This window comes from Xiphophorus maculatus, chromosome 5 (assembly GCF_002775205.1).
Source record: "Xiphophorus maculatus strain JP 163 A chromosome 5, X_maculatus-5.0-male, whole genome shotgun sequence".
NCBI classification, from domain to species: Eukaryota; Metazoa; Chordata; class Actinopteri; order Cyprinodontiformes; family Poeciliidae; genus Xiphophorus; species Xiphophorus maculatus.
In genome coordinates, this window is record NC_036447.1 from 30,082,277 (window position 1) to 30,110,054 (window position 27,778).

Sequence of the window (27,778 nt, forward strand, 5' to 3'; positions counted from 1 at the left end):
TTAAACAACCAGACTCTCAAACTAACTGTAAACTGAACTTTGTCATTTGATGAATTAAAAGAGTGATTGTTGAAGTGTCATGAACAATTCTGGGTTTTTTTGGTCATTCTAGGTCATAACGGTGACATCGTCTACTCCCTGGCCGACTCTGCTGATGGTTTCTTCTCCATTGACGAGCAAAGCGGCGTGATCACCCTGGAGCGCCCCCTGGACCGCGAAGTGCAGTCGGTGTACGAGCTGAAGGCCCGTGCCAGCGACCGGGGCTCTCCACGTCACTCCTCGCTGTGCGAGGTGGTGGTCTCGGTGCTGGACATCAACGACAACCCGCCGGTGTTCGAGCACCGGGAGTACACGGCCAACCTGTCCGAGGACGTGGCGGTGGGCACCCAGGTGGTCCGAGTGCAGGCGGCTAGTCGCGACGCCGACGCTAACGGGGAGATTTCCTACAGCATCATCAGCGGGAACGAACATGGCAGGTTCAGTGTGGACCCTCATGCCGGTACGTGACCAAGCTGGTTTTACTTTTATGTAATCTGAAGTTTTCCGCTTGATTTTTGTGTTTTATCAGGTGAAATTTTATTAAATTTACTGGGTTTTTTTTTTTAGTTTCCAAAGTTAGTTGACTTTCCAAATGTTATTTTGATTGTAGTGCTTTCTAGCCATGGATTTTTAAAAATTCTTTTGTAATTGATGATTTGTAATGATTTGTAAACTTTTATTCTGTTATTTAAGCTCCACTTCCTCTTGCCTTGCAGGCGATGTATTTGTGATCGAAGCTTTGGACTATGAGGCGTCTCATGAATACTATATCACCGTGGAGGCCACAGATGGAGGCTCCCCTCCCCTCAGCGACATCGCTACTGTAAACATCAACCTTACCGATGTCAACGACAACAAACCCATCTTCAGCCAGGACGTCTACACTACAGTCATCAGCGAGGACGCCGAGCTCGGGAAGGCCGTATTAACAGTAAGGACTAGAGGTGTCAACGTTAACGAATGCAATTAATCTGAAGATATTAACTCGCTGATATTACATAATGTAGATTAGTGAAACTACCTATTTAGACCTAAAAGCTTCTCTCCGAAAGAGGGTTGACTAATTAACAGCAGTTCGTTATGCATTCGACACACGTGGATCGAAAGGCGAAAGTTTTCTGCGATAACTGACAGCTACAAAAGTTAAAATTTTTTTGACTTTCTTATGTTTCGTCTCTAGCACTCGTGTTCACATCTACATGTACGAGCTTGAAGTTTCACATGCTTGAATTACGCCAGATGATAATCATCTGTCGCCTCATTGCTTTAATTTCATAGAAAATGAACAGAAAAGCGACTTTAATAAATTCATGTTTAAAACAACATGACATCATTTTAACCTTCCTTCATATAAAAACCTGAAAAGCTGAGAATCTTCAGACATGCTTGGTTTGAGACAATGAAACCAAGCATGCAAACTTTAAAAAGAAAAAACATGCAAAAAATGTTCGATATGGGCATTTGCTCAGGGCTGCATCAGAAAGGGGTGGTGAACTCAAGTACTGGAAAGTAATATATAAACTTGTCTGTCAATTGTCCCCTGAACAAGTTTGCTATGCTTCAATGCATGTGTAGTAGAGCGAGTTTCCTATATTTACATTTTATGCTAATAAAGTTAGGCATGGTGATTAATTGTGATTAATCACAGCAGCAGAGTGTGATTAATTGATTAAATTCTTTAATCGACTGACAGCACTAGTAAGGATACATGTTCTTCCTGAGATATGCTTAGCTTGTACAGAGCAGATGACTTTTTTTATTTTTATTTTTTTTGCTGTGGTTACCCATAATCACTCCAAAACCATGTGAAGGGTTTGACATTTTTCATCACTCCTGATTTCCCTCCAGCCAGATGTGTCAGTTCATTCACCTTCTCCCTCTGTGCTTCATTTCCTCGCTCACGGCCCGTCTCCTCTCCGTCCATTATTCGCTGAATGCACTATCACATATCTGCACCTGTGGCAAACCACCATCTGGTGGAGCAGCTAAATTAGGACCACTGCTCTTCATGCTCACTGCAACGCCACATTCTGATTCAATATCTCACACACATACTAAAGCCGGAGAACGTGAACGCATGTGACTCATTAGGCCTGCTATTCAACTCAAGGTATTTGTAACCTTTAGTCCGTCTCATTTTAACTCCCTATTGATTTCTGTCTTCCCTCTGTTTGAAAATGATCCCCACTCCCAGCCCTTTATCTGTACATATAAGGTACCTGAATATAAATGAACCGTCAGAAAATTAGATTTTAATGCAAGCCATTGTCTCATACCTGTAAATCCTCTGTGTGCTAATTTCCCCAGGGATCCTTTTTTTGTATTTGACATTTATTGAGGTTTTCAGTGTTGTAGGATTTGTTGTGTGGGCGTGTGTGTGTGGGTGGGGGTGTGTGGGTGTGTGTGTAAAGCTGCATAGCTAAATAAATTTTGTATTGGCTCTCAAAAATATACCCCTGTTAAAATGCAATGATTTTTGATGTAAGAAAAAATAACGGCAGCTTGATAAAGAGACAGCTTGATGAATAATTCTGCAACGTTTTCCACATACGATATGATGAGCCATTTATCTTGTACAACTCAAGTGAAAGCAAAAAAAAAACAAACGTATTTTTGGTATTTTACGGCCATAAATAAACCGTGTTAGGAACAACAGGTGAATACTGATTCAACTACTACTACCTACTGATGCTAACATCAGTTTGAGACAAATATTTCAAAGTACTTTAGTAATCAAATAAGGTCCTGTTATTTTAAAACTCTACATTTTTTACATGATCCATCCATCCATTTTCTAACACCCTTGTCCCAACTGGGATCAAGACGGGGGCTGGTGCCTATCTCCAGCAAACGTTTCGGGCGAGAAGCGGGGTACGCCCTGGACAGGTCGCCAGCCTGTCGCAGATTTTTTACATCAGTTAACAAATATTTTCCCCTCATTAAAGCTGCAGTATGGAGCTTTTACAAAACATATTTATTTGCACTTTTGTCAAAACTCTCAGTATGTGCTGACAATGTGATGTGAGAGATAATCTGTGAAAAAACTCAAGAAGCAACCAATCAGAGGCAGGAGGAGGGTCTTAGCGCTGTCAGTCACCCTATAGGTGGCGCTGTTCATCCCCTTTTCTCTCTGCTATGCTCCAGCTTCTTGATGATATCAGAGCCAATCATGAATGCTAAGGCTAGCTAGCATGCTAACCGATCATGGTGGATTAATGGTATTGCTGTAGCTGTGAGTTTTTTCTCTGCCATTAGCACATTTAGCAGCGAGTACATGAGATTATTGACAGCGCTAAGGCCCTCCTCCTTGCTCTGACTGGTTGTTTTTGACTGGAAGTGGTGCATTTCTTCAGAAGGCAACAGTAGATCAGGGAAGAGGAGGAGATTGATCGTTTCACAGATTATCTGTCTTATATTATATTGTCGGGACATAGTGACAGATTAAAAAGTATATAAAAAACATATTTTCTCTTAAAGTTACAAACTGCAGCTTTAAAGTACTATGGTAAATGAAAAACGGTCTGCTAAGAAATGAGAATTTTCAGTTGCAGATTTCTTTATTTTTTGCAGCGTTATATATATATATATATATATATATATATATATATATATATATATATATATATATATATATATATATATATACACACGTATATATGTTGTTAATTGATTCTTTGTGGAATTCTCTTTGACTGAAAGGTGATGGCCGAGGATTCTGATGGACCGTCCCACAATCACATCCGCTACTCCATTGTGGACGGCAACCAAGGTAGCCCGTTCACCATGGAGCCGCTGCGGGGGGAGCTTAAAGTCGCTCGCCAGCTGGACAGAGAGAGAGTAAGTGGAGCAGCCGATACTTCCTGGCTGTTCTCATGCAATGTAATCCATTGAGGAACTAATTGCAGTGAATGCGAAATCCAATCAGACTCATGCCGACTTAATAGGGAGGCTTGTTTAGTGATTTGCATTATTGCTTAGAAGAGCGTTTTTGTTCATGTACAGTAACTCCTGCTCTGTGTTTCTCCCAGATGTCTGGGTACACTCTGAAGGTGGTCGCCGTGGACAACGGGGTGCCCCCTCTCTCCAGCAGCGCCATAATCAACATTGACATCTCAGACGTCAATGATAACCCACCCCTTTTCTCCCAGGCCAACTACAGCCTCATCATCCAGGTGAGAAGGGGTGAGGGGGGGTCAGTGCAGATTGCTGATTAGAGTGTAAAAGATAGATGGAGAGGGAGAAAGAGACGAGGGGCTGCAGGAGGGATTGCAGCGGACACGGAGAGAGATTAGGAGAAAGAAATAACGGAAGGCTTTGCGAGCAGAATATCAAGGAGGAGGAGGATGGAGGAAGAACAAAGGTAGGAAGAAGGGAGAAGCAGGGGGATTGAAAGACAGAGGTTGAATCTTAAAGCACAGGAACACAGATCAGGGATGGAGGGAGTGAAGGAGAGGGAAATCTACAAGGTGGAAAGATGAGAGGGGATGGCTTATTAGAGGAAGGGGGGGAGGATAAGAAACATTAAAGGGAGCTTCATCAATAGATTGGCGGAAGCTCAGTAGAAGAGAGAATGCTTTCTTCCCTCAGCATTTAGGAAGGATAGTAAAGCGACTGATGCACTAAAGTTAACTGATGAATGAACTCAGCAAGTTTAGACCTTTGTGAGAAGGATGAAAACGCTAAACTAGTGGAGCATGCCATTAACTGATAACTATATCTATAATTATGAAAGTGAACATCCAAAGCTCCTACATGTCAATCCTACATCCATAAATCCATGCAGCCTTTGGCCAAACACACATCATGAAAACGACTAGAACACACTAAAAGTCTATCCCAGAATTTCTTCCAAAAATGTATTTGAACCCCTGGTGGTGGAATGAGGAACATCAGGTATGACACAAAAATTAATTATGAGCTAATTTAATATAAATGAGATGATTTTTGACTGTCAGGGTTTCCAAAGAATTGTAGGATATTTACTTTATACTGGATTGAATTTGTAACTCATTTATTTATGTAATCAGTGGACAAAACACATGCCAGCTTGCTGCAGAGCATCAGATCTGAACATTGCTTCACCTCTTTGCTGCCTGCGTTTTATGGCCCATTAGGGTTTGATCAAAGCATTGCAGTAAATTTTCTTAAATCAACTATGAGGGGGAAAATCCAGAGCTATGCATACTGTACACGCCCACAGGAAGATCGATAGCTTTTTTTTTTTAGCTCTGCAGAATGAATGTAATGGGTTGCCAAAGATTCAATAGATGTCAGATGTGAACATTACTCAGGCAAAAAAAGGAGAACACTTTCTTTTCAAACTCATGCTGTTCTTTTAACTTTTACTGTCTGATCAGTCAGAGCCAACAGAAACTTTAGAAACATAAAGAATCATGGGGGTAGCTCTTCTTTTGTCCAGTTGGAAAAACTATAAAAAGGTCAGCATTAAAGCAGAGCCTTTCAGAAGCCGGATGTTTCAAGCTAAGTTCTGTTATTCACATGTCATTTCCATTACTCACAAACTATTTTTAAAAGAACACAGAGTTTTCATTGATCTGGTCTTGATTTCCATTATCATTCCGATTGACTGAGATGCACCTATATTCCGTGGAGGGGGGATCAGTTTCAAATGGCCTTTTGTCCAGCTCAGCGACGCTCCTTCAGTCCACAAAGGAGTGAAGGAGCATTGATGCATTTCATTGATGCATTTCAGAAGTCAGTGACTTCAAGCAAAGCACGTCTTCTCATCACATGTCTTGTGACTCTCAGGAGAATCGACCAAAAGGCACAAGCATTCTTCAGCTAGCAGTGAGCGATCGAGACGCTTCACACAACGGCCCACCTTTCACCTTCGCCATCGTGGAGGGGAACGAGGGCGGCGTTTTCCGCATCAACCAGCAGGGAGCGCTGGTGACCACGGGGGTGCTGAGCAGGAAAACTAAAGAGCACTACTTACTTCAAGCGCAGGTGAGTCGCAGAGCCGAGGTGAGACGAGGGTCGGCGGTTTGCATCGACTTAAACTTTCGAGCTTCAGCAGATTTCTGTTTATCCACATTCTTTTCCCTCCTGCCTTCAATTGCTTCTCCAAGCAGTCTGCTCACTCACCTAAAACCCCCTGAAGTATTTTACTGAGAGCTTGCTGCACCGAGAGTAACTTTACCGGAGAAGCTGAATAGAAGTAAAATCAAATTTGATGTGATGTGATTTGAATAGAAGTAGACATCAATCAATTAATCAAGTTTCTTTTTATAGAATATTTCAGCAACAAGGCAGTTCAAAGTGCTTTACATCACTTACATTGAAACATAAAACCATCAAAAACACATCAACAGTTGTGAAAGCCAATAACCAATATTGCATTTTGTCACGAGTTATTGTTAAAATTATCATTGCACTGCTAATATGTTGGTCAATGTTTTATTAATTATGACTCCAAAACAATACTAAATAGGTGGATTTTTAGTCTTGATTTAAAGGAACTCAGCATTTCGGCTGTTTTGCAGTTTTCTGGAAGTTTGCTCCAGATCTTTGGTGCATAGAAGCTGAATGCTGCATCACCAGAAAAAGAAGACCTGAGAGGTTTGGAAGGTTGATACAACAGCAGATCTTTAATACATTGTGGTGCTAAGATGTTGAGTGATTTATAGACTAACAGAAGTATTTTAAAAGTCTATGAAAGTCCACAGCTGCTGCAGAGCACCTTATAGATGACTAAATAGGACAGAGAGCAGCTTTGATCGGCTCTGTCGCGTGTCACCTCGGTGGAAGGGAACAGAGGAGAAATGTGTGGGCAGATGGGACATGAAAAGTGTGATGTTGTTGTGCACACAAGACTCAAGCTCTGATTTGAGTCATTGCTGTTGGTTGTTTTCCTGCAGAACCAACAGCTAAATCCCGTGAAAGTGTGGTTGTTAAGATGTTTGATCTCGTTAATGTTTTGTTGGCTCTCTGTATCTGGTGCATTTGCAATGTGTGGATGCTGTTAGCCGAGGGACTGAGGCAGCAGTGGAAGAGTTTGATTGCCCTCTGGTGTTGGAAGGCAGGTAATGCCTCACCGTCCTCCTCTCCTGTGCAGGTGTCCGACAGTGGCAAGCCCCAGCTGTCCTCCACCGCCTTCGTCAGCGTGCGAATCATCGAAGAGAGCGTTTATCCCCCTGCCGTACTTCCGCTGGACATTTTTGTCTCTGTTGCTGGTGATGAGTACCCCGGGGGCGTGTTGGGAAAGATCCACGCCACTGACCAGGACATCTACGACACCCTCACCTACAGCCTCGCTGCTCCCGCTTCCACGCCAGCAGACGAGAGCGGAGCCTTGTTTTCGGTGTCGGCCTCGGATGGCAAAATCATCGCCCTGCGGCCGCTCGACGTGGGCCAGTACCCTCTGAATGTGACGGTGACCGATGGACGCTTCACAACGCCGGCGGACGTCAATGTGCAAATTCGCCAAGCGACTCGTCAGGCCTTGGACAACTCCATCGCGGTGCGCTTCGGAAGCATCGCCCCAGAGGAGTTCATCGGGGACTACTGGAGGAATTTTCAGCGGGCGCTCAGGAACATCGCCGGGGTCCGCAGGAGCGAGGTCCAGTTGGTGAGCCTTCAGCCGGAGCAAGGGGATCTGGACGTCTTGCTGACTCTGGAGAGATCTGGGAGCCCCTACCAGTCCCAGGAGGTAAGACCAGCCAGAATAGGAAGTTTCAAAAGGGTGTTTGTTATTTTTCACTCATGAGGTTTTATTAACTTTGCATCATTTTAAAATCAACGGTCTAAATTATGATTTTTAGGCAACCTATTTTTTTACTATTATGTAAAATCGACTTTTTTGTATATCCTGGAGGGCCGGTGTCCTGACAGTTTTCAATGTGTCTCTCCTCCAACACGGCTGATTCAAATGCTCCAACTACAACCTCAGTATGTAAAGCCTTTAGCAGAAGTCTGTCAAATGAACCATCATTTGAATCATGTGTGGTGAGTCAGGGAGAGAACTGAAACATGCAGAACACCGGCCATTGAGGATTGACTTTGGACACTCCGGTCACACTAATCCCTTTGACGGAGTCATTTCCTGCTGAATTTTCATCAGGTTGTCTTCCGCAAGCTTAACTCCTCTGCGGCTATGATCGAGGACATGATCGGGGTCCGCATCGTGCGTGTGGTTCAGAAGCTGTGTGTGGGTCTGGATTGCCCACTGCACTTCTGCGACGAGGTCATCTCCCTGGATAAAACCGCCATGTCCACATACAGCACCGCCCGCCTCAGCTTTGTCACGCCGCGGCACGTGAGGACGGCCACGTGCCAGTGTGACGGTACTTTGATCACATAAACACACACATTGGGTGTTTCCATTAACTCTCTTGTTGATAACCGCGATGTGTCGTGGCATTTAGGCGGAAAGTGTCCTGTCCTGAACAACCTGTGTGAGAACGGCCCCTGTCCAGAGGGGATGGACTGCGTGGCTGACCCCAGAGACACCGTCTACAGCTGTGTGTGTCCGGAGGCCAAAAAGGGCAAATGTTCCGGTAGGAACTTTTCTTTTTTTATATTAAAACCTTTTCTACATGAACCACCATCTCTGGAGTTAAAACCATTATAAAGTTGCAGTGCATTAGCTGACCTGATAACTGTGCAAATAGCGTTTCCAAAAATAAATTAGCTAATTGTAATCATGCAATGGAAATTTTATTTAATTTTTTCACATCACACAATTCACATGATCAACAACAGATGTTGTTGATCACTGTCAGGCAGAGGAGGAAAGAGGAGGAAGACGACAGGAAGTGGTAGGAGGATGATGGCACGGCATGTTTTTAATGACTTATTGTGTGAACAATTTTTTTCATGTGCAATTTTAATTGCATTTCTTATGAAAACACCATAATTGCAAAATTGTGCACACATTTGTAATGGAATTAGATTTAGTAGACAGTATGAGCCGGTGGTGCCACTCGCCTAATACGCTGAAAATTGTCCAATTTCATTGGCCGGCTGATTTCTCTCTGCATCTAGAAAAAAAATGTCTGTACTTGTTTGTAATTGTTTGTGTGAGAACATTTTAGGTACTCAGTAGATGCTGAGAGACAAAATATAAACATGTCGTCAACACTGTAAAAATATCATGACAAGCTAAATGTTAGATGCTAACAGTGCTAAAGTAAACTATCGGCTCCATGGTTACTATTGATGCTAAAGTACAAGGCTATTTGGCTTTCTGAAATTTTTTCTGTGCAAAACTCAAAAGGAGGTTCCTTTTTTGGTAGCTGTTGGTCAGGTCTTCACTCCTGAACCCCGTGTCGTTTTATCTCATCTCCTGAGCTGCATGTGTTGGTTTTGTAGTGCTTTGCTGCTCTTGCTGTTCTCAGTAAATTATTTTATTTTTTGTTTTTGTCTCAGATGGCCACTCACTGACCTTCAGTGGAAATGGTTATGTGAAGTACCGTCTGATGGAGAACGACAACAAGGAGCTGATGAAGTTGTCTCTGAGGCTCCGGACCTTCTCCAGCCACGCCACTGTCATGTACGCGAAAGGGACAGACTACAGCATCCTTGAGGTGTGTTCAAACTCATTATGTAGCCGCATCTTCGGATTTGAACCTTTGTCCTCCACATTTAAAGAGCCGCATAAGGAAACAGACCTCGCCCTTTCTCTGAGCCCATTCTGTCTGTGTACAAGGCCTGAAGGGTTCAAAAGGGCATTTAAAAGCTCCATTCACACGCCTGACTATGGGAATGTGGCTAGCTGGTAGGAAAAAAAACTAACGCAAGCTATTTTAGTACTGAAGGGAAGCAGACAGGAGTTTTACACACATTCCCTTTCAGTCTGTCTGGAGGAGCGCTCTGCATACCAGACAAAGAGGCGTTCAAGTTTCAGGCTGCCATCTAAGGATTTTAACACCAATTGTTTTCATATTTTAGTTGTTTGTACAAAAGTCAAAGTTTATCAATGAATAAAGCTTCCTTTAGTGTCTAAAAGAAGCTTTATTCATTTAGACGCTAGGATTAGACAGTTTTCCGGCTGTATGAAAATGAGTGTTTTCCTCAAAACTGCGAACAACAGTTTTGCGAGCTGAGACCAGGTTACATGATTGGCCTGCTGACATTTCCTGCACATTCAGACTTTGTTCCGACTCTGGAACTCAGCAGCGTTTCGTCTCTTGGAACAGATCGTAAACGGACGCCTGCAGTACAAATTTGACTGCGGCAGCGGCCCCGGCCTGGTGTCGGTCCACAGCGCCCAGGTTAACGACGGGGAGTGGCACTCTGTCTCCCTGGAGGTGGACGGTAATTACGCCAAGCTGGTGCTGGACCAGGTGCACGCCGCCTCGGGCACGGCTCCAGGCACCCTGCGCACGCTCAACCTCGACAACAACATTTATTTCGGCGGACATGTCCGTCAGCACTCCTCGCAGCGTCTGGGCCGCAGCCTGCCCGTCACCAACGGGCTGCGTGGCTGCATGGAGGCCATGGCGCTGAACGGCCTGGAGTTGCCGCTCAACAGCAGGGCGCGGCGGGTCCAGGCCGTGCTGGAGGACATGGTGGACGTGGCCCCGGGCTGCGCCCTCGCACCTGAGGAGAGTTGCTCCAGCAACCCCTGCACCAACGGAGGGAGCTGCGTCTCTTTGGCCAACGGAGGTGAGTCTTTCTCTGCTCCTTTGATCATTTGCACCGATTCATATCGACCCTAAACCAGAAGAATCATAAATTATATACAGAAGAGATATATCAAGGCAGTCTCATCTGCAGGTTTTTTTCTTTTTTTTAAGAAATATGCTAAATTTGTTCAGATTTACACGAAACATCTGCATAATTAAAGGACAAAAATCCCATTCCTCATCAGAATTCTGATTGCAAGAGTGTTACGCTCAGTGCCTCGTCCTCATTAGCCTTCTTCTGCCTGAACTCCACAGGATACTTCTGCAAGTGTCCTTCCTCCTTCATGGGCTCCCAGTGTGAGCTTGCAATAAGCCCCTGCACCTCCAACCCCTGCCTGTACGGCGGCACCTGCGTTCCCCGCGCCGACGACTTCTACTGCCAGTGCCGAGGCCAGTACTCCGGACAGAGGTAATGTGTTGCTAATAAATCAGCCCAGCTTCCATGTGTGATTTTTAATGTACAAAAACCGTTTCTCTCATGTGTAGATAAAATGTTTTGGGGGAAGGAATGTTGTGTTAATTTGAGGATTTTAGTGATTCATTTGATTGAAATACTACAGTAACTTTTGAAAAACAGCCACTAGATGCAAAAGTGAATTTGTTTATTTTTCTTATCCAAAAACAGCCATGTCTATACATATAGTCTCAAATTCAAAACATGAAGGTCCACTACTAATGATTAATGGTTGCTTAGGAACCATCCACTATACCCTTCCATAAGCTTGTTGGTTACATTTGTTACTTTACACGTACTGGGATTTGATGTGTCAGTTTAATAGAAATAGTATTTCATTATAAAACAGGAGGATAAACACATATAGGTCAAGATGCTTTGCAAATAATTTTCTGAAAAATGTAGTTTTTTATTATTTTAAACTCTTTTATTGTTGCAAAACCTGGACATAGAAAAACCTGAAAAAAAATTCCACTTTTTAGATGGTTTTGTGCAAGTCCCCTGGAGATGAAACTATTCGGCTTTGAGATTTTTGTTTTGTTTTTGTTTGAGTAAAGCTTTCCAAAAATATAACATTAAAAATGTAATATTAAATATTTAGCATTTTGTGAAAGTGTTGCACATAAATTATATACACATACATATTTTAGACATTATAATGATCACCCCAAAATTTCTACTTGTTGGTTATTCTGGTTCAGTAATCACAGAGATCCTGCTCAGTCAGGGTTTCTCCAGTTGTGGTATGTTTTTTTGACCTTATGTGCATTTCCTATCCAATAGCATTCCAAGACTCAACAATAGGGTTCAATCTCTTAATTTTGAATAAAAAAGCAAGAAGAAAAGTCAACTTGTCTATTTTTTAAATAGAGATGTAATATTACGACACTGGGTCTTATGGGGTTAAGATCATCTAGAGATCTTTAATCCCTTCTGCTTTGCCAAATAGTTCAAGCTCAGTCAGACTGGATGTGATTATTTAAAGGTAGCTGATTGTACTAGGTTTTATTTAGGAGAGTCAGAGTAAAAGAGTTTGACAAATACACATTTTTCATATTTGAGAATAAAAAGTACATGTTATTTGTTTTTCCATTTCACAATAACCTACATCCTTATGTTGCTCTATCACATCTAATGCAAATAAAATACAATACAAAAGTTTTTTGTTGTGATGTTAGAAAGTCACCAACAAAGCACATTATAATGCGTTCTTCAGAGTTGTAGATCACAAAATGATTTCTGTCAACACATCTCAGAAGAGAAGCTCCTCTCCATCCTCATTTTCCTCAGGTGCCAGTTGGGGCCGTACTGCAGAGACAACCCCTGTAAAAACAGCGGGACGTGTATCGACAGCCTGGATGGTCCGGTGTGCGAGTGTGTAGCTGGTTTCCAGGGAGACAGGTATGTCTGTTTGGACTCAAATTCTCCATCTGGATCAGCTCGACGCTTTGCATCAGAACCTCACTGAGTCCCCCTCTGTTCTGTCCAAGGTGCCTGAGCGACGTCGATGAGTGCATCAAGAACCCGTGTGCCAACGGAGGCCAGTGCCAGAACACGTACGGCTCCTTTAAGTGCAACTGCTCTCTGGGTTTCCGCGGGCAGAAGTGTGATCTCCTGGAGGAGGTGCAGAATCAGTTCGTCTCCACCCCCTGGAACATCGGCCTGGAGGAGGTGATCGGCATCGTGGTCTTCGTGTTCAGCATCTTCATTCTGGTCCTCCTCTTCATCATCATCCGCAAGAGAGCGTGCCGCAGCAAGTCGAAGACGGGCGGCGCCGACAAGCACCCCGGCGGCTCCGGCGTGCCTCACTCCTTCCTCCAGAGGCCGTACTTCGACTCCAAGCTCAACAAGAACATCTACTCTGACATCCCCCCTCAGGTCCCCGTGCGCCCCATCTCCTACACTCCCAGCATTCCCAGCGACTCGCGGAACAACTTGGACAGGAACTCGTTCGAAGGCTCCACCATCCCAGAGCACCCAGAGTTCACCACTTTCAACCCGGATTCTGTTCACGGACACCGGAAAACCGTGGCGGTGTGCAGCGTGGCGCCCAACCTGCCCCCGCCTCCTCCATCCAACTCTGTGTCAGACAGCGACTCCATACAGAAACCCAACTGGGACTATGACTACGACAGTAAGTCCGCTTCCCTCTGGCTGCTGTTAAATCTAACTTATTACATTGTGTGGAAAGTAGGGCTGTCAAAATTAACACATTGTAACTTTAATAAAAAAATATATTTTTCACATATTTGTTAAAGCTGTCAGTATGTTTTGACAGTATGTTATTTGTGAAAAGATCAATCTCCTCCTTCAGCTATCTTTACTGTATGGAGAAATGCACAGCTCCCAGTTGGAAACAGCCAATCAGAGCCAGGAGGAGGGGCTTAGCGCTGCCAATCAACCATGTGCATGCACTGCTAATTGTGCTAATGAAAAACAACCTTTACAGGAAAACTGTTTTATTCGCCGTCATCAGCGGCAATTCTGACTAGCCTAGCATTCACAACAGATTATTTTAGCTGCTGGATAGGAAGAGGGGGAATGAGCAGCGCCACATTTGATATTTTGATTGACATCGCTGAACACAGGAAGAAACCCAAAATTATTTTACTGTTGTAGACAAAACAGTGTAGCAAAATATCTTTTTACATTCAGCTATTCATGACTTAAGCAACACTAAACTGTTACGAACAAATAAAAAACATGAACAATCGTAAAAACAAAGCATCAAAGTCATGAGAAAACAACTGACAGCCCTAATAAAACGATTTGTAAATAAATAAACTAAGTTTATTCATGTTAGCAAGTATTTAATCGGAATTAATTCACAGCAACCCTGTTGTTCATCAGATTAAATGTATTCATCGTTTGACAGCCTTAGAGGAAAGCGGTGATGCCCAACCTGAATTGAGTATTTATTATATTTATCTATCTGAGTAAAAACATGCCTTGTGTGTTCCAATGATTGGTTGATTTGCTTCTCTGCAGCTAAAGTGGTGGACTTGGATCCCTGCCTGACCAAGAAGCCAGTGGAGGAGAGCGCCTGTCATCTGTACAACACCAGAGGCAGCATGTCTGAGGTCCACTCACTCAGCTCCTTCCAGTCAGAGTCATGTGACGACAACGGTACGCCGCCGTCAGTTCAGCACTCGCTAACCTGACAGCTCTACATTTTTAACATTCAGGCGTTCTGCAACGAGTTTATTCCTGTTTTGTGTGATGCCTGGTAAATTTACAGCTAACACTTAGAGAATTTTTAATTTTTAATTTTTTTTTTTTTTGCATGTGCTGAATAAATGACCCGGTAGTGGCTGTGGGGTCACATGACTTTTGTTTTTTTTCTGTTCCTTTTCGCTGCGGGGCTTCAGCTCCCATATGGATCAAATCGGTCCACAGATCCAGAACCAGGTTTTAAGCAGGGGGTCCGGCCTGTAAGTCCTCAGTCACTGTCCGTACAGACGGAAGAATCACAAGTCCCCCGTCTGATCAGTTCTGCTGAGATTACTGATTGGAAAACATAGAAACCATTTAGAACCCGGCTCTTTGTTCTCACTTTGTGACTTTATCTCAGAAAGAAGACGGTTGTTTCAAAGTTGCTCATCGCTTCCTTTGATTTGACATTTCTTCCTACATATAATTTATTTTGTCTTTTTCTGTTTCTTTCTGTTCTTCTTTTTTGGTGAATTTAGAGACAAGTGGATGTTTAACATCAAAGAGTATTTTACCAGGGTACTCTTATTTCTCTTACGTTCTCCCATCTTTTCATTTAATTTTTCTCGTTTTCACCTACAGGTTCATCTCAGTCAATCAGAATATCATCTAATAGTATTTGCTTTTAAATAATACCATTCAAATTGTCAAACTTATCTCTATTTATCACATAGTGGTTTATTTTAAGCACATACTTTTGATTTTCTTTGCTGATGAGTAAAACCCACAAATTTATTTTCTTGTACAATTTCAATATTACGGAAAACATCTAAAAAATACATACTTTTAAACAGAATTGATATTTTGAGTCCATATTTTGTCCTACATAATCAATGGGAAAATGGCTGACTTGACAGTGATTCAGCAGTGACAAAGCCCCAAAAGCTTTTTCCAACAGAAGTTGGCAAACATATGAATGGAAAGTTTAGTGGAAGGATAAAATGTAGCACAGGGATAGCTGTAGTGTTCAGAGGATTGTGAAATTATTATTATTTTTTTTACAGTTTTGAACAGGTTGGTAATGGAAACACAGTCATCATCACAACTAGCAAGACAAAGTAAAAGGCTTGAACTATATTTCTTTGCTATACTTAACACAAGTTTCAGTTTTCCCAATGAAATTACTGAATAAATTAACTTTTTGATGGTATTTTATTTGCTGAGATGCACCTGTAGATGATGAAGGTCAGTCCATCATCATATCGTTCATCCACACCTTCAAAAATCAGAACATATCCAAATCTGACAGAAAAAACTGTTTATGTTCAGATCTCTGGGGAATTTCCCTGATTCTTCCATCTGTACTGTGAGTGGCTCCCTCTGGTTCTCAGTATATAGTAGCTGTGTGTTATGTTGCACAAACAGAACCTGACCTCCCCCGCCGAAACCCCCTCATCACCCTCGCTACAGTGTTCCCCTCTTACACGGTCTCATCCCCAGCCATAACCCCCTCAGACTCAGTGCTGATGCTCCAAAGACTAAACGTGTGTGAAGAGCGACCAGGACCCCGGTGTGTGCTGCCATCACTCCGACCACATTCCATCTGTGCTTGCTTGGTTTTTTGCTTTTTTGATAAATGAACAAGGCTTTCATTTTTACTAATGTCAGGTCTCTTTGATCCACTCTCCCCCCCCACCCCCCCTCTGCCTCTCACAAGCCTCCATTGTGACAGTAATCCACCTTGTCAATTCTGTTGTTGACACTGTGGAAGGAGAAGGTACTCTTCTGGCCTGTGTCCACCAGTGCTGTTGTCCCTCTGTGTTTTGGTGTCCAGTGCAGGTTGAGACTCTGTCATTGTCTTACACAAACGGCCCTCGTCAAACTCTGACCTCCTCGTGTTTGGATTGAGATCGTTTTGGGCAGGAATGTGATGGTAATTTGTGGAATTTGGTGATTCACTTAAATTCTTCAGTCGCTTTTCAAAAACAGCTGTTGGAAGAAAAGTGAATTTTTAAAGGTTTTTTTTCCTAATCCGTACAGAGTCAAATCTATACATACAGACTCAAATTCAAAACATGATATTTTTAATGGTTAATGGTTGCTTAGCAACTTGTACATCAACCACACACATTTTTTTAGCTATCCACAAGGTTGTTGGTTAACTGACCAGGGTTCTTAGCAGGATGGTCAAAGTTTGTCTAAATTGTCAAAGGAAAACGTTTGTAGCCTTCATAAAATGTTTTATGGGCATCATTACTGGATGAGTGGGTGGGTGGGGCGATGGGGCGATAAAAACTGTATCTCTAACCATAAAGTAAAATACATTCTTACACATTATTTTTGTTATTATTCTCCTGTTGAAACTCCATGTTGTCTCCAGGTTTCCACCATTTAACCCAAACTTAGATAAAAACTCAATGTTTAGCATCTTGTGCTGAAAAAACTCAGCAGAATCAAACTGGTGTTTCTAAACCTGTGTGGTGTCTGTGACTCATCATGATATTAGGAGGCTGTATGTATATATTTGAGCCCATAGCTTATAAGCTGAATCAAAGAAAATCAACAAAGAATTGAAAGTTGTTTTCCCAATTCTTGTTTTTTTTTTCTTGTTTGCTGTGTTATTAGAAATGAACTACTAGACGAATCATGTAGGTGAATCATTCTGAGCCCAAAATGAATCAGATATTTATGGCAGTGATGGCTGAATATAAAATCTTCTGACCAAAACTGTGTGTGTAGAAATTACAAAAGGAATATCACACACCCCCTGATGTGTAAGAAAATGACAAAGCTGCTATGCATTTTTTTATTTGCGTCTCATTCCGCCCCCTCCTCTGTTTTGTTGTTATTCTCAGCATATTGTTGAGGTTTTAACGTGACCTGTTGTTTCTCTCTCTCCCCCTCCTGCCTCACATAAAGAGTCTTTTTTGGCTCATGATCTCAAGAACCCAAGAGGTGACTTTTTACACGTTTGTTTGTCTGGTGGTCTCTGTTGCTCCTGATCCCATCCTGAAACGCTTTACCACTAACTCTCAAATCTGAAGTGAGAAGGTGTTCGCTGTGAGGTGAAGGTGACATCTTCTAAAGCGCCACCTCGCATGGTTTGAGGCCGTGACGTGTTGATTACTCAGCGCCTAACCGGATGTATTCCCACTTGTGTTTGTGTCTGTTTTCATTTTATTTTAATATTTCCAAAATCTTAAATTTTTATATTCTACTATTAGTATTAAAGGGATTATTATATTAAAACAAACAGATCTGCATTAAACAGATAATCATTCCAAAGTGTGATTTTAATCTACTGTGGGTTTATTGCCGCAAGTATTGTAATATTTTTGTTTCAAGATTCCAATTTTGGAATAGATAGTAAAAGTTTGAAATGCTGTAGTCATGTTGACAAACATGACAAAAAAAAAAGTCTTAATTATTGTCTTTGGCTGCACAGCATATCGACTCCCACTCAGGATTGTAATTCATAAAACAGCTTCTTTTATGAATTCTGAGTTGGACATTTACTTTATTAAAAAAAACTGGCCAATTTCTTCAACACAAATATTCATCAATCAATAAATGCATAACATGATCACGTTTTCCTCGTATAATGCAGTCATAATAGAAATGTTTTCAAATGCTCCAATTGAACGTTTGAGAGAACATTAGCACTGTTTTATAAAACCCACTGTTTGTCTGTCTAACTTCTAACTGTATCACATTATGTCATTGATTTGCACTCAAAACAAAAATCCAGAAAATGAACTCATGAATGAACTGATAAATAGCTGTAAATAAATATAATCTAAACTCATTCGTTGTAAAATTTTTAAAAATATTGCTATTTATGAGGGATGCACCAATCAACTTTTTAACGTCCGATACCGATACAGATATCTGAGGTTTAATATCGGCTGATACCGATCTGATACAGAGAAACGACACTGAACTGACTTAAAACCTGTCAGTTCATAAATGTACAGAATTAAAACTATATTTTCTAACTCCGCACCATTACATCACATTTAAATACACCAACGGCTTCACAAGTTTGGTCAAACATGTAAATATAACTTTAATTTGTTCAGTCAGTTCAATTAGGAGTAAAACAACCAATGGAAAATAAATAATAGAGAAACTAAAACGGGAAAAGAAAACAACAGGCTGAGTTCGTTGGTCAAACATGCAAAATTAAACTTATTTCAAATGGTTCAGAAAGTGCAATTAGGAATTCTAAATACGATGTCGAATAAATTATAAAGCATGATGTCATTCAGAACTCAAAGATTAGAATTAGACTGAATAGATCTGCCACTGATACTCAATCTAGAATTTTTGTTAGGATATTGATATTGGGTTGGTGCATCTATGCTATTTATTTGCCTCTGTAACACGTTAATAACCGGTGTGACCCAGAAGCTCCATGTTCTACTAAAACCAGCTTTTTATAACCTGAACATGGCAGAATGTGACAAATGTCTGTAGGATGTAGAACCTCTTTGTCTTCACACAGCGGCAGCTCCAGCATGACTTTGATTTTTAACATGAACATGTCTGACGTCTCCACTGCAGAGGCCTAATCTCTGTGTTTGTGCTGCGGCCTCTCTTTATCCGACAGGATATCACTGGGACACATCTGATTGGATGCCAAGTGTTCAGCTTCCTGGAATCCAGGAGTTTCCGCATTACGAGGTGGTGGAGTCTCCCGCTCCTCAGTACAACGATCCGAGCGCCATGGACACCGACTACTACCCCGGCGGCTTTGACATCGAGAGCGACTTCCCTCCACCGCCGGAGGACTTCCCTGTAAACGACGACCTCCCGCCGCCGCCTCTGCCGGAGTACGGCGACACGCTGCGCTCCCTGAACAGAGAGCTGGAGAAGCCCGGCTCGGGAAGCTCTGGACGCCGGCGCCCGGCCCGGCCACAGCTCTACAGCCTTAACCAGTACCTGCCGCATCATTCCTACCCAAGCGACGGCGGCTGCGACGCCGAGGGCCAGGGCGCATCCTCCGCTTCCGCCACCGTCACCCCGGCCTCCACCGTGGGCAATGGTGGCTACAGAGGGGAGTACGCCTTAGGCTGCGGCCGGGACTTTGACTCTTCCGCTCTGGACGACATATCCATGTCTCTGTACGCCTCCACAGCCTCCTGCTCAGACATGTCGGCGTGCTGTGAGGAGTCGGAGGCCATGATGAGCGACTACGAGAGCGGCGAGGAAGGCCACTTTGAACAGCTGACCATCCCGATGCTGAACTCCCAACAGCACACTGAAGTCTGACACTGGATCCAAACAAAAGTGCCTGAACCCACAGCTACACATACTACACACTAATAACACACAGTATGTGGACACCAGAGAACACCACACACACCAGAGAGCTGATCGTAGTTGGAAGGGGCTGCTGGGGGATTCTGGGAGGTTCTGCTCATTCACTGCTTCGTCGTTTTGTATCTTTCTGGATTTGGTTGTTTCTTAGAACGCTATGGGCCCACTTTGACAACAAATGATTCAAAGTTCATCTCCATAAGCTACTGATAGTCTGCGACAATGAAATGATTATGTAATTTCAGTAAATAACAGAGAGATTGTTTGAAATGATTTCCTTGTGATCGGTGATTCTAGGATGTCATCTTTCTTACAAAGCTGGTAGTTTGAGCGTCGGTACGAAGCCGTTTGCTTTTGATTGGTACGAAGCTGACGATGGGCCAAAGCGATATAGCTTATCTTATTTAATTTCTCTTTGGGATCAATAAAGTATTTTTGAATTGAATTGAATTGAAGTTGCTAGCTGATTCTCAAAGTTATTTCCGAAAATTCATTGAAATGTTACGGTTCATCAAGGCCCCTCATTTACCTGACGTTGTCCTACGTCAAACCTACACACACAGTTAACAGCAGGTCGCTATGTCACATGTTTCTCTTCATTTAGAGCCCTGTGAATGTTGGCCGGACAGAAAGGGCTGAAATGACAACTGTTTGGTACGAAACAGAGGCAGGAATGAGCAGGAGGAGGAATGAGAGGCCAGAGAAAATATCAGGAGGTAAAAGGAGCCGTTTTGTTGCTTCTCCCTCTGCCCCTTTAAGATGACATCACCAATACTTTAAAGGAGACCTATTATGCTTTTCTTTCCTGTTCTAGAAATAGAATCCCCCAGCTTGGACTTTCATGTAAATCAAAGTTTAAATAATAAAAAAAAAAAAAGAAAAGAATGAAAACAGTTAATGTGAGCAAAATCAGTTCAGTCTGAATCTGTTAGCAGCTCCGGTGCATCAACATCTAACAAGCCTGGAGAAACATTTGAGCAGAGTGATGTTATGACCTTCTATGCACTAAAACTACTGAGAGGCACACCGTGGAGCGTTGCTGCCTGGAAAACCTCTGGTGTTACAGGGAGCTGGTGGCTCTTCGGTTTCCTCAAAACACCTGCGAACTTGGGCATTTCTGAAGAGTAGCTGCAGGATTTCGATTGGAAGTTTCATCTTGCTGCACTGTCACTGTTACAGTCCATGTTGTTGCAGTTTTATTCTTTTACATTTCTGGGGATGTTGTCGCTTTAGCTGGAGCTCATTTACAAAACAGATTTAACTGATTAAATCACTAAAACAAAACCGAAATACATGAAACTAAGAGCAAATCTCAATGTTTATGGGTGGAAAAAAGACTGGATTTTTTTTGTAAATTGTGTAAAAAAATTAGAATGGAGCAAAGTGGAGCTATAGGGGGAAAAAAAGAAAGAAAAGGCTGAAATGGAGCATAATATGTCTCGTTTAAGTTTAACCTTTATCTTGCTAATAAGGTGAGTTTTCTGAAGGATCAACATTTCAGTGTAGGACAGAAAAATCATCCTAGAAAATAAAAATCGCAACAATATTTTTGTTTCAATAAGACAAAAAAAAAAAGACAAGCGAGATGTTTTTATACGAATCCTCATTTTCAGTGTAAATCTGTGTACAGTTTTGATTTCAAGATTTACTAGGTTTTGTAGATATTCTATGCTTTTATTTTCAATGAAAAAAAGTGATTAAATGGTGTGAAATCAGCCATTCTGTGCTTTCATTCACAAAACAAAAAAAAGGAGAAGCGAGGCTTTTCTGATCACAGTGTACTCGTAAAAAAGTTTATCGTCTAAATGCTCTTTGCAGAAATGGGTCTTCAGTGAACGACTGCATAATCTTTTTTTTCTCCTTCTTCTGTTTGTACATTTTGATTCTGAAACTTGTTTATTTTTCCACCGAGATAATGGGACCCGATATATTTATAGTGCAGAGTTATTCATGGGCACCGGGGGCGTTTTTCATGTGTCTGTGTGTCTGAGCAACGCTATGGTCTTGTTAAGGTTTTTATTGAGTACTGCCACAAGCTCACGCTTTCCTACTGGCAATAAATTATTCCTAAAAATGCAAATGATTCTCTGGTGTGCTTTTTATTGTTGGGATGTTTTCATAACCGGCTTTTTGATGTGTTTGTGAAGTAATAACGCTGTAATAAGTCTGCTGCAGGGTTTTTGTTCAAAATAGATTTATTGTAGACACTTTAATGACTTTATCTTAATGTGACAGTTCAGATTTTAGTTTTTATTTGAGGCTCTGTCAAAAGGTCAAAGGAAGTTCAAATCCTATCTGCAGTAGATGACACATGCAGCAGATTTAATTTTTTACTTTAAATGATATTATTGTAGATAAATAATCAGTGAAATTCCTCCACCAAAACTCCAAGAAACTATTTTTATTCTAAATTTAAAGAAGCAAAGGGATTCTTCTTAACAGAAATATACAGTATATTTATTTCAGTCGAATTAGATACACATCATAAAATAATAAATGTATTATTATTTACACACCAATTTTTAAAATGACTTAGCAAAGTGACACCAACACTTATTCTGCAATTTAATATTTCAAAGTTAGCAGAAAATTCCCATTTTGAAATGAACATTAAAGAAGTTGATTTCTCTTTGGGTTTTAAAGAAACAAAATGTAGTCCAGTTGATCAGTTCGGATATCTGAAGTTAAAAGTTTCAAGATAGAGATATTTTGAATCATAAATAATTTTCTTTCCACTTCACAAAAGGAAACCATTTTGTTTTGGTCTTTCACATTAATGCGTGATTCTAATTGTGTTTCTGGCTTAATGCGAAATTGTGTTGTTTTTTTTTTGACATTAACGGAAAATCCCTCCAGAACCAAAGTGGATGAGAGAAAAATGCTCTTCAGTCACTGAGTGAACATGTTGGGTAGAAAGAAACTCTGTCCTCTTTCCATTTGTCTGCCTGCAGCCGCTTGTATCAATAAGACACGGGCCTGGTTAAAATGACAGGACCTTGATACCTCCAGGCTCGGTCCAGAGTTACAGCCGACACTTCGCTGTGTGTTTTCCGTTGGCTGTTGCACCGTGGAGTCCTGATCGACAGAACTGTGTTTCCCCCTCTGAAGAGCCTCCAGAGGTAAGAAGCTGACTCCCTTTAATGAGTCGCAGTGTGAGACGAGGACGAGTCGAGCACAGCGCTCTTCTGTTGTTACTGAAGTCAAACAAAGAGTACAGATTCCTCACAGGAATTCTCTGCATGACAGGACAGCAGCTTTTCCACAGCGACTCTCTGCTGGGACAGAAACTATTTCTACCAGAGAGCTGACAGCCTGTCATGAAGAACTTCTGCTTTGGATTGGAAAATATCACCAAGTCTTTATTTACAGCCCATCGGTTGCTTTTACAGAATAAAATCTAAATAAATCATTGATTTAAAAATGTGCACCCAATTAAATAAAATTAGAATAAAACCCAAAATATCAGCTTCTGTTATGATAAAGTAATACATGTTTAACTTTGATTCGTGCAACTATTTTAGAGCATAATAACAATATTTACGGTATTCTATTTATTTCTTGTTTCAATTAAAAATGTCATGTTTGTCAGTTTTCAACAAATCAGAACCAGTTTCTGTGATCTTTCCGCTCCATTCATGGGGAAATGTTTCATCTTTCTGCTTCTTCAGACGTTTCCACAGTAAGGAGTGAGACGAAGACCTGAGAGCTGGAAGGTGACGTTAAAGTGGCAAAATTAAGAAATAAGAAACCAAAAAAGATTTTTTAATCAATCAATCAAATTTTATTTGTATAGCACATTTCAGCAGCAAGGCATTTCAAAGTGCTTTACATCACAAACACAGAAACACAATGCAATGTAGAATCAACAATCAAAACATGACATTAAATCAGGTTCCATCAATACATTTGTAATTGATTACGTTTCAAATACAATCCTAAACAGGTGGGTTTTTAATGGAGTTTAGAAGGTTTACCTGTTACACTCCTACTGTGTTATATGGAACAAAATACCTGTTGCTATTTTTATTCCCACTCACTCTCACAATCACAGTTTAAAACGATGTAAACAGCCTTTTAATGGGCTTCTGGCACAAGGCTCCGTTCACCTCTTTCACGGAATAAAAATTTAAGATTTTGTCTGCACTGTTTCTGAAAGAACTCACATCGGTGAAAACTGCACCTTAACGTCTTTCTGTGTGTATCTGCATCAACAGTTTGAACTGGCCAACCAAATTCCAGTGTGGCACAAAATCATTCAGAGGGCCACAAATGGCCCGCAGGCCACAAGGTGGACCCCTGATGTAGGCACAACTCTTGAAACACACGGTGAACATTTCAAAAACCACATCCCAGCTTCATAAAGCTCGAGTTGTGTGGCAGAAAGCTTTCCCTCAGGATCAAGCATCTCAAGATGCTCAACGTTTTTCTTCCTCAAGTGAAACTCTTCCTCAGTTTGGGAGACACACTCAGATGAGGGATCCATCCCAAACGTCGGCCCGTGCCGGCTAGCTGCTCACTGAGCAGCTTTAATCTCATGCGTGATTGATTCAATTAACTCTGCAAACAGCAGCAGGTGTTTTCCTGTCACTGAAATAATCGAGCATATTAATGCATTATTCGCAACGTGAAACCATGAAAGCGGCTCTGAGGGAAGCAGGAGGCGTTCAGCTTCAGCTGTAATGTTCACTCAAAAACATGGGACTGTGTAGCGCTCTCTACCAACCACAAGATGGCAGTATATGGCCAGTTTGTTGATGCTCTAGGAATGGAGCAGGAGAGTGACGCGTCCCAGATGAGGTTCATAAAAGTATTTGGGTTAATCACGATAAATTAGAAACAAAACCGCTTTATCAGTTATGTTGAAACTTTGTATAGCAATTAGTTTTCTCCTCAACTTTTCTGAGGAAGAGACTCTGAGCTTCCTCTTCCACATGTTCAAGCAAAACTAGACATTAATAATAGATGAAATGACTTTTTGTCATATGTGCACTTTCTGATCATGCGGATTTTAAAGAAGCTGCGCCTGGAGCCATGGGTCAGCCATGGGTCAGCCGTGGGTCAGCCGTGGGTCAGCCGTGGAGCAGCGTCCATTGAGCAGATGAGGTTAAGCCAGCTTTCCTGTGCTGAGGCTTGAACTTTGGCCTTTTAATCAACATCAGAATTCACAACTCACTGCAGAAAGGAAGAGGACACCACTGAAGGCTCAAATCAAGGTAAATACACTCACTGGCTACCCTATTAGCCTGTTAGCTACACCTTTCCTGGTCCTGGGCTGGATCTCATTTTGCCTTCAGAACTCCCTCAACTCTTTGTGAGGTTGAGGCTCAACAAGGATTTATTCATATTTTTCAGAGATATTTCTCTATATTAACATAACAGAATCATACAAAGTCTGCTGATTATTCAGCCACACATCCATGATGCAAAACGTTCCATTCTAGAACGTTCATCTATAGGATGACAATCTGGTGACTGCAGAGTCACAGTAATCATCAAACTGTTTATGTTCAAGTAAACATAAACATAAGCAGTTTGAGATGATCCAAGCTCAGTGATGTAGTGCATGTTCCTATTGGAAGGAGCCAGTCATGAAGGATGGACACGGTCAGCAACAACACTCAGGTAGACCGACCTTTTTACCCAATGCTTGTTTGGGACCAAGGAGATTACAGTGGTGAGAAAATATTCCCTAAACCAAAATACCAACCTGGACTGATAAGATAAGACAGGATGGATCAATACTTTCATGCTAAATGCACCAAATATTCACTGAATCATCTGAATGTTGCAGATAATAAACTCATTGTACCAGGCAATGTTTTTTTTTTTGCTGAAGTTTAGTGAGAATTGTATAACTCAGTTTCCTGATAGCTGACTGGAGTGGCAGCCAGTGATTTCTTCTGACTATCAGCCCATCCAGCTTCGAAGCTTGACATGCTGTGTACAGAGATGGTTATCTACGTTAGTTGTAACAAGTGGTTATTGGAGCCAATATGACATTTCTCTATATCTTCTTTGACCTCCAACATGATTTTTTCCCCCCACAAAGCTGCCACTCACCAGATATTTTCTCTATTTTGATTATTCTCAGTAAACTGGTTCTGTGTGAAATTCTGAGTAGGAGAGCAGTTTCTGAAATACTAAAATCAGTTGCAAGTATCCTACTTTAAAATCACCAATGCTCAGTTTGAGTCCCAGCAGGTTGTCTTTACCACCAGATAAGTTGAGTTGCTGACATGTGATTGGCTGATTTGCTGTTTTTGATAAGCAATTGAACCTCCTAATGTGTCCAATCACTATAGGCCAGGGTTTTACATAAAGCTGTCGCTAAAAGTTACAGCAGCACATCTAGCATCAATGTGTCTGATACGTCCTGAAATGTAGCCTATAGGCATAAATTCAAGCTGTGAGACTCTCTTCAGCCTAACGGCATCATCAAATACCACTGCCTCCGCTTCAGCCAACCAGCACCAGATTGTCGCTCTGCTCCAGGCAATCATTACGCAAGAGCTCCTTCAAAAGTCCAAACAACCACTGATCCACCTGCTACAGCCGCCCTTCGACCACCTCCTCCCCGTCTCCACCCCAATCCTCCCGGGCATCTTCCAGCCTCCCTCCAGGCTCCTTCCTCTCCAGGCTCCACTCCACCGCCAGTGTCCGGGCCCAGGGGGAAGATTACCCTGAGCTTCGCCCCGAGCCGATCGATCCAAGCTCACTGCGATTCTCAGCATCCACGTCTTCTGCCGCTGTCCGAGCGCCAAAGAACCAATAAAACTTTCCAACTGCTGCTTTTTCTCTGTGCGAGTCTCTACAGGTTGAAATGAGCAAGTTTTGAATTTCCTGCAAAATAGTTGTCAGAGGAAATTCATTATAAATAATCAGATGAAAATGTTCAACTTTCCATATTGGCTATACTTTGCTCTCTGTTGGCCCTTACAAAAACAGTGACTAACTAGAGGCTGTTCAGTTATTTAGATTCTACACATTACTGAGAATGTGCAGTCAGTGGGATCGGGGGGTAAAATAACTCCTCAATCCAACTCTTGAAAAATCTACCCAGTCAGTCATGAGAAATTCTGTGGAAAACCCCGTCAGATGTGTGTGATGTGTCCAGACGCTGTTCCTGATGCTGACCCCTCAAAGCTTTGGAACTCTGCAGCCGGCAGAGGGAAGGTGAACCAGCCGCCAGCTAATCCCTGCTGCCTGCCTGGGAAGTTTGCTCCGCTGAAAGAACCCGACTCCTTTGTCATTGTAACAGACGAACAACTGATTTATAGTCAGTGATCGACTGCAGCTTCCACACAAATGGCCAAATACTTGGAGAATTATGATTTTTATGATTTTATTCTGAGCTTTTAAGTGATGAAATATTGTTTAGGAGGAAGCACTTCCCTAATCTGTACACGTTGAAGTAAACACTGTAGAGTTGATCCGCCGAAAAGAAAATGTCTCTCAGCTTTTAGTCTCTGGGTGTCTCTGATACATTTACTTCCCTTTATTTAACTACATCCAGCTCTACTGAAAAAAAGAGAAAAAAACCCCATCCCCATAGCATAATGCTGCCACTACTTTGTATTTTTGCCACATCTTTGGGATGTTGGGCAAAACGTTCCTCACCAGAGCAAAATTGTCCACCTGGTTTGGGTTGAACAACTTTATTCTTTCCACTTTCCCATGAAGGCCAGGTCAGTGAAGGACACGAATATCAGCTGTAATTAATTCATAATGGCAATTAATCAATAACCTATAATTAGCTGAATCCCGTTCCCCATCTCAGTTGAAGAACTGCATCCCCATTGCATGATGCTGCCACCACCAGCAGGGATCTCACGGTGCTGTGCAGCGACAATTTTCACTTGAAGTAGTTTCTGATAGAAAGTGGAGGAACAATTTCATCAGGAAGAATTGTGCTCTGAGAAGTTTTTTTTTAAACTATCTAGGAATGTTGGAGTTTATCACAACCAAAACAATGCCAGACATGGAATCCACTGGTGTAGAAAAATAGTTTCTGCAGAGTGAAAGTGAACTGGATCAGTTCCAGGATCCACAGATGACCGTGTCCATTCAGGTCCAGCATCCGTCGGTATGCGCGCCTGACGCTGTGGGAAAGCTCGGTGTGTGAATGTGCGTGAGAGGGACAGAGGCACATGCAGAGACCACTGACCCCAAT

At 42.0% G+C, this 27,778-nt stretch overlaps 1 protein-coding gene across 7 annotated transcripts in view; it reads left to right on the forward strand.

Moving 5' to 3' along the window:
- fat1 (FAT atypical cadherin 1) overlaps positions 1-21,688 on the forward strand; it is a 97,473-nt gene extending 75,785 nt beyond the window's left edge. For 3 of the 7 annotated variants that reach the window (XM_023333681.1, XM_023333680.1, XM_023333683.1), the window contains 16 exons: positions 113-499; positions 756-970; positions 3,739-3,876; positions 4,068-4,211; positions 5,809-6,006; positions 7,115-7,708; positions 8,120-8,342; positions 8,424-8,555; positions 9,427-9,584; positions 10,197-10,665; positions 10,941-11,094; positions 12,430-12,540; positions 12,630-13,273; positions 14,128-14,265; positions 17,209-17,244; positions 18,899-21,688. In XM_023333681.1, the coding sequence (XP_023189449.1) occupies positions 113-499; positions 756-970; positions 3,739-3,876; positions 4,068-4,211; positions 5,809-6,006; positions 7,115-7,708; positions 8,120-8,342; positions 8,424-8,555; positions 9,427-9,584; positions 10,197-10,665; positions 10,941-11,094; positions 12,430-12,540; positions 12,630-13,273; positions 14,128-14,265; positions 17,209-17,244; positions 18,899-19,560 (4,403 nt within the window). In that variant the 3' untranslated portion in view covers positions 19,561-21,688. The other 4 variants (XM_023333682.1, XM_023333684.1, XR_002752766.1 and 1 more) reach the window with 3 other exon arrangements.
- Positions 21,689-27,778: the final 6,090 nt, after the last annotated feature.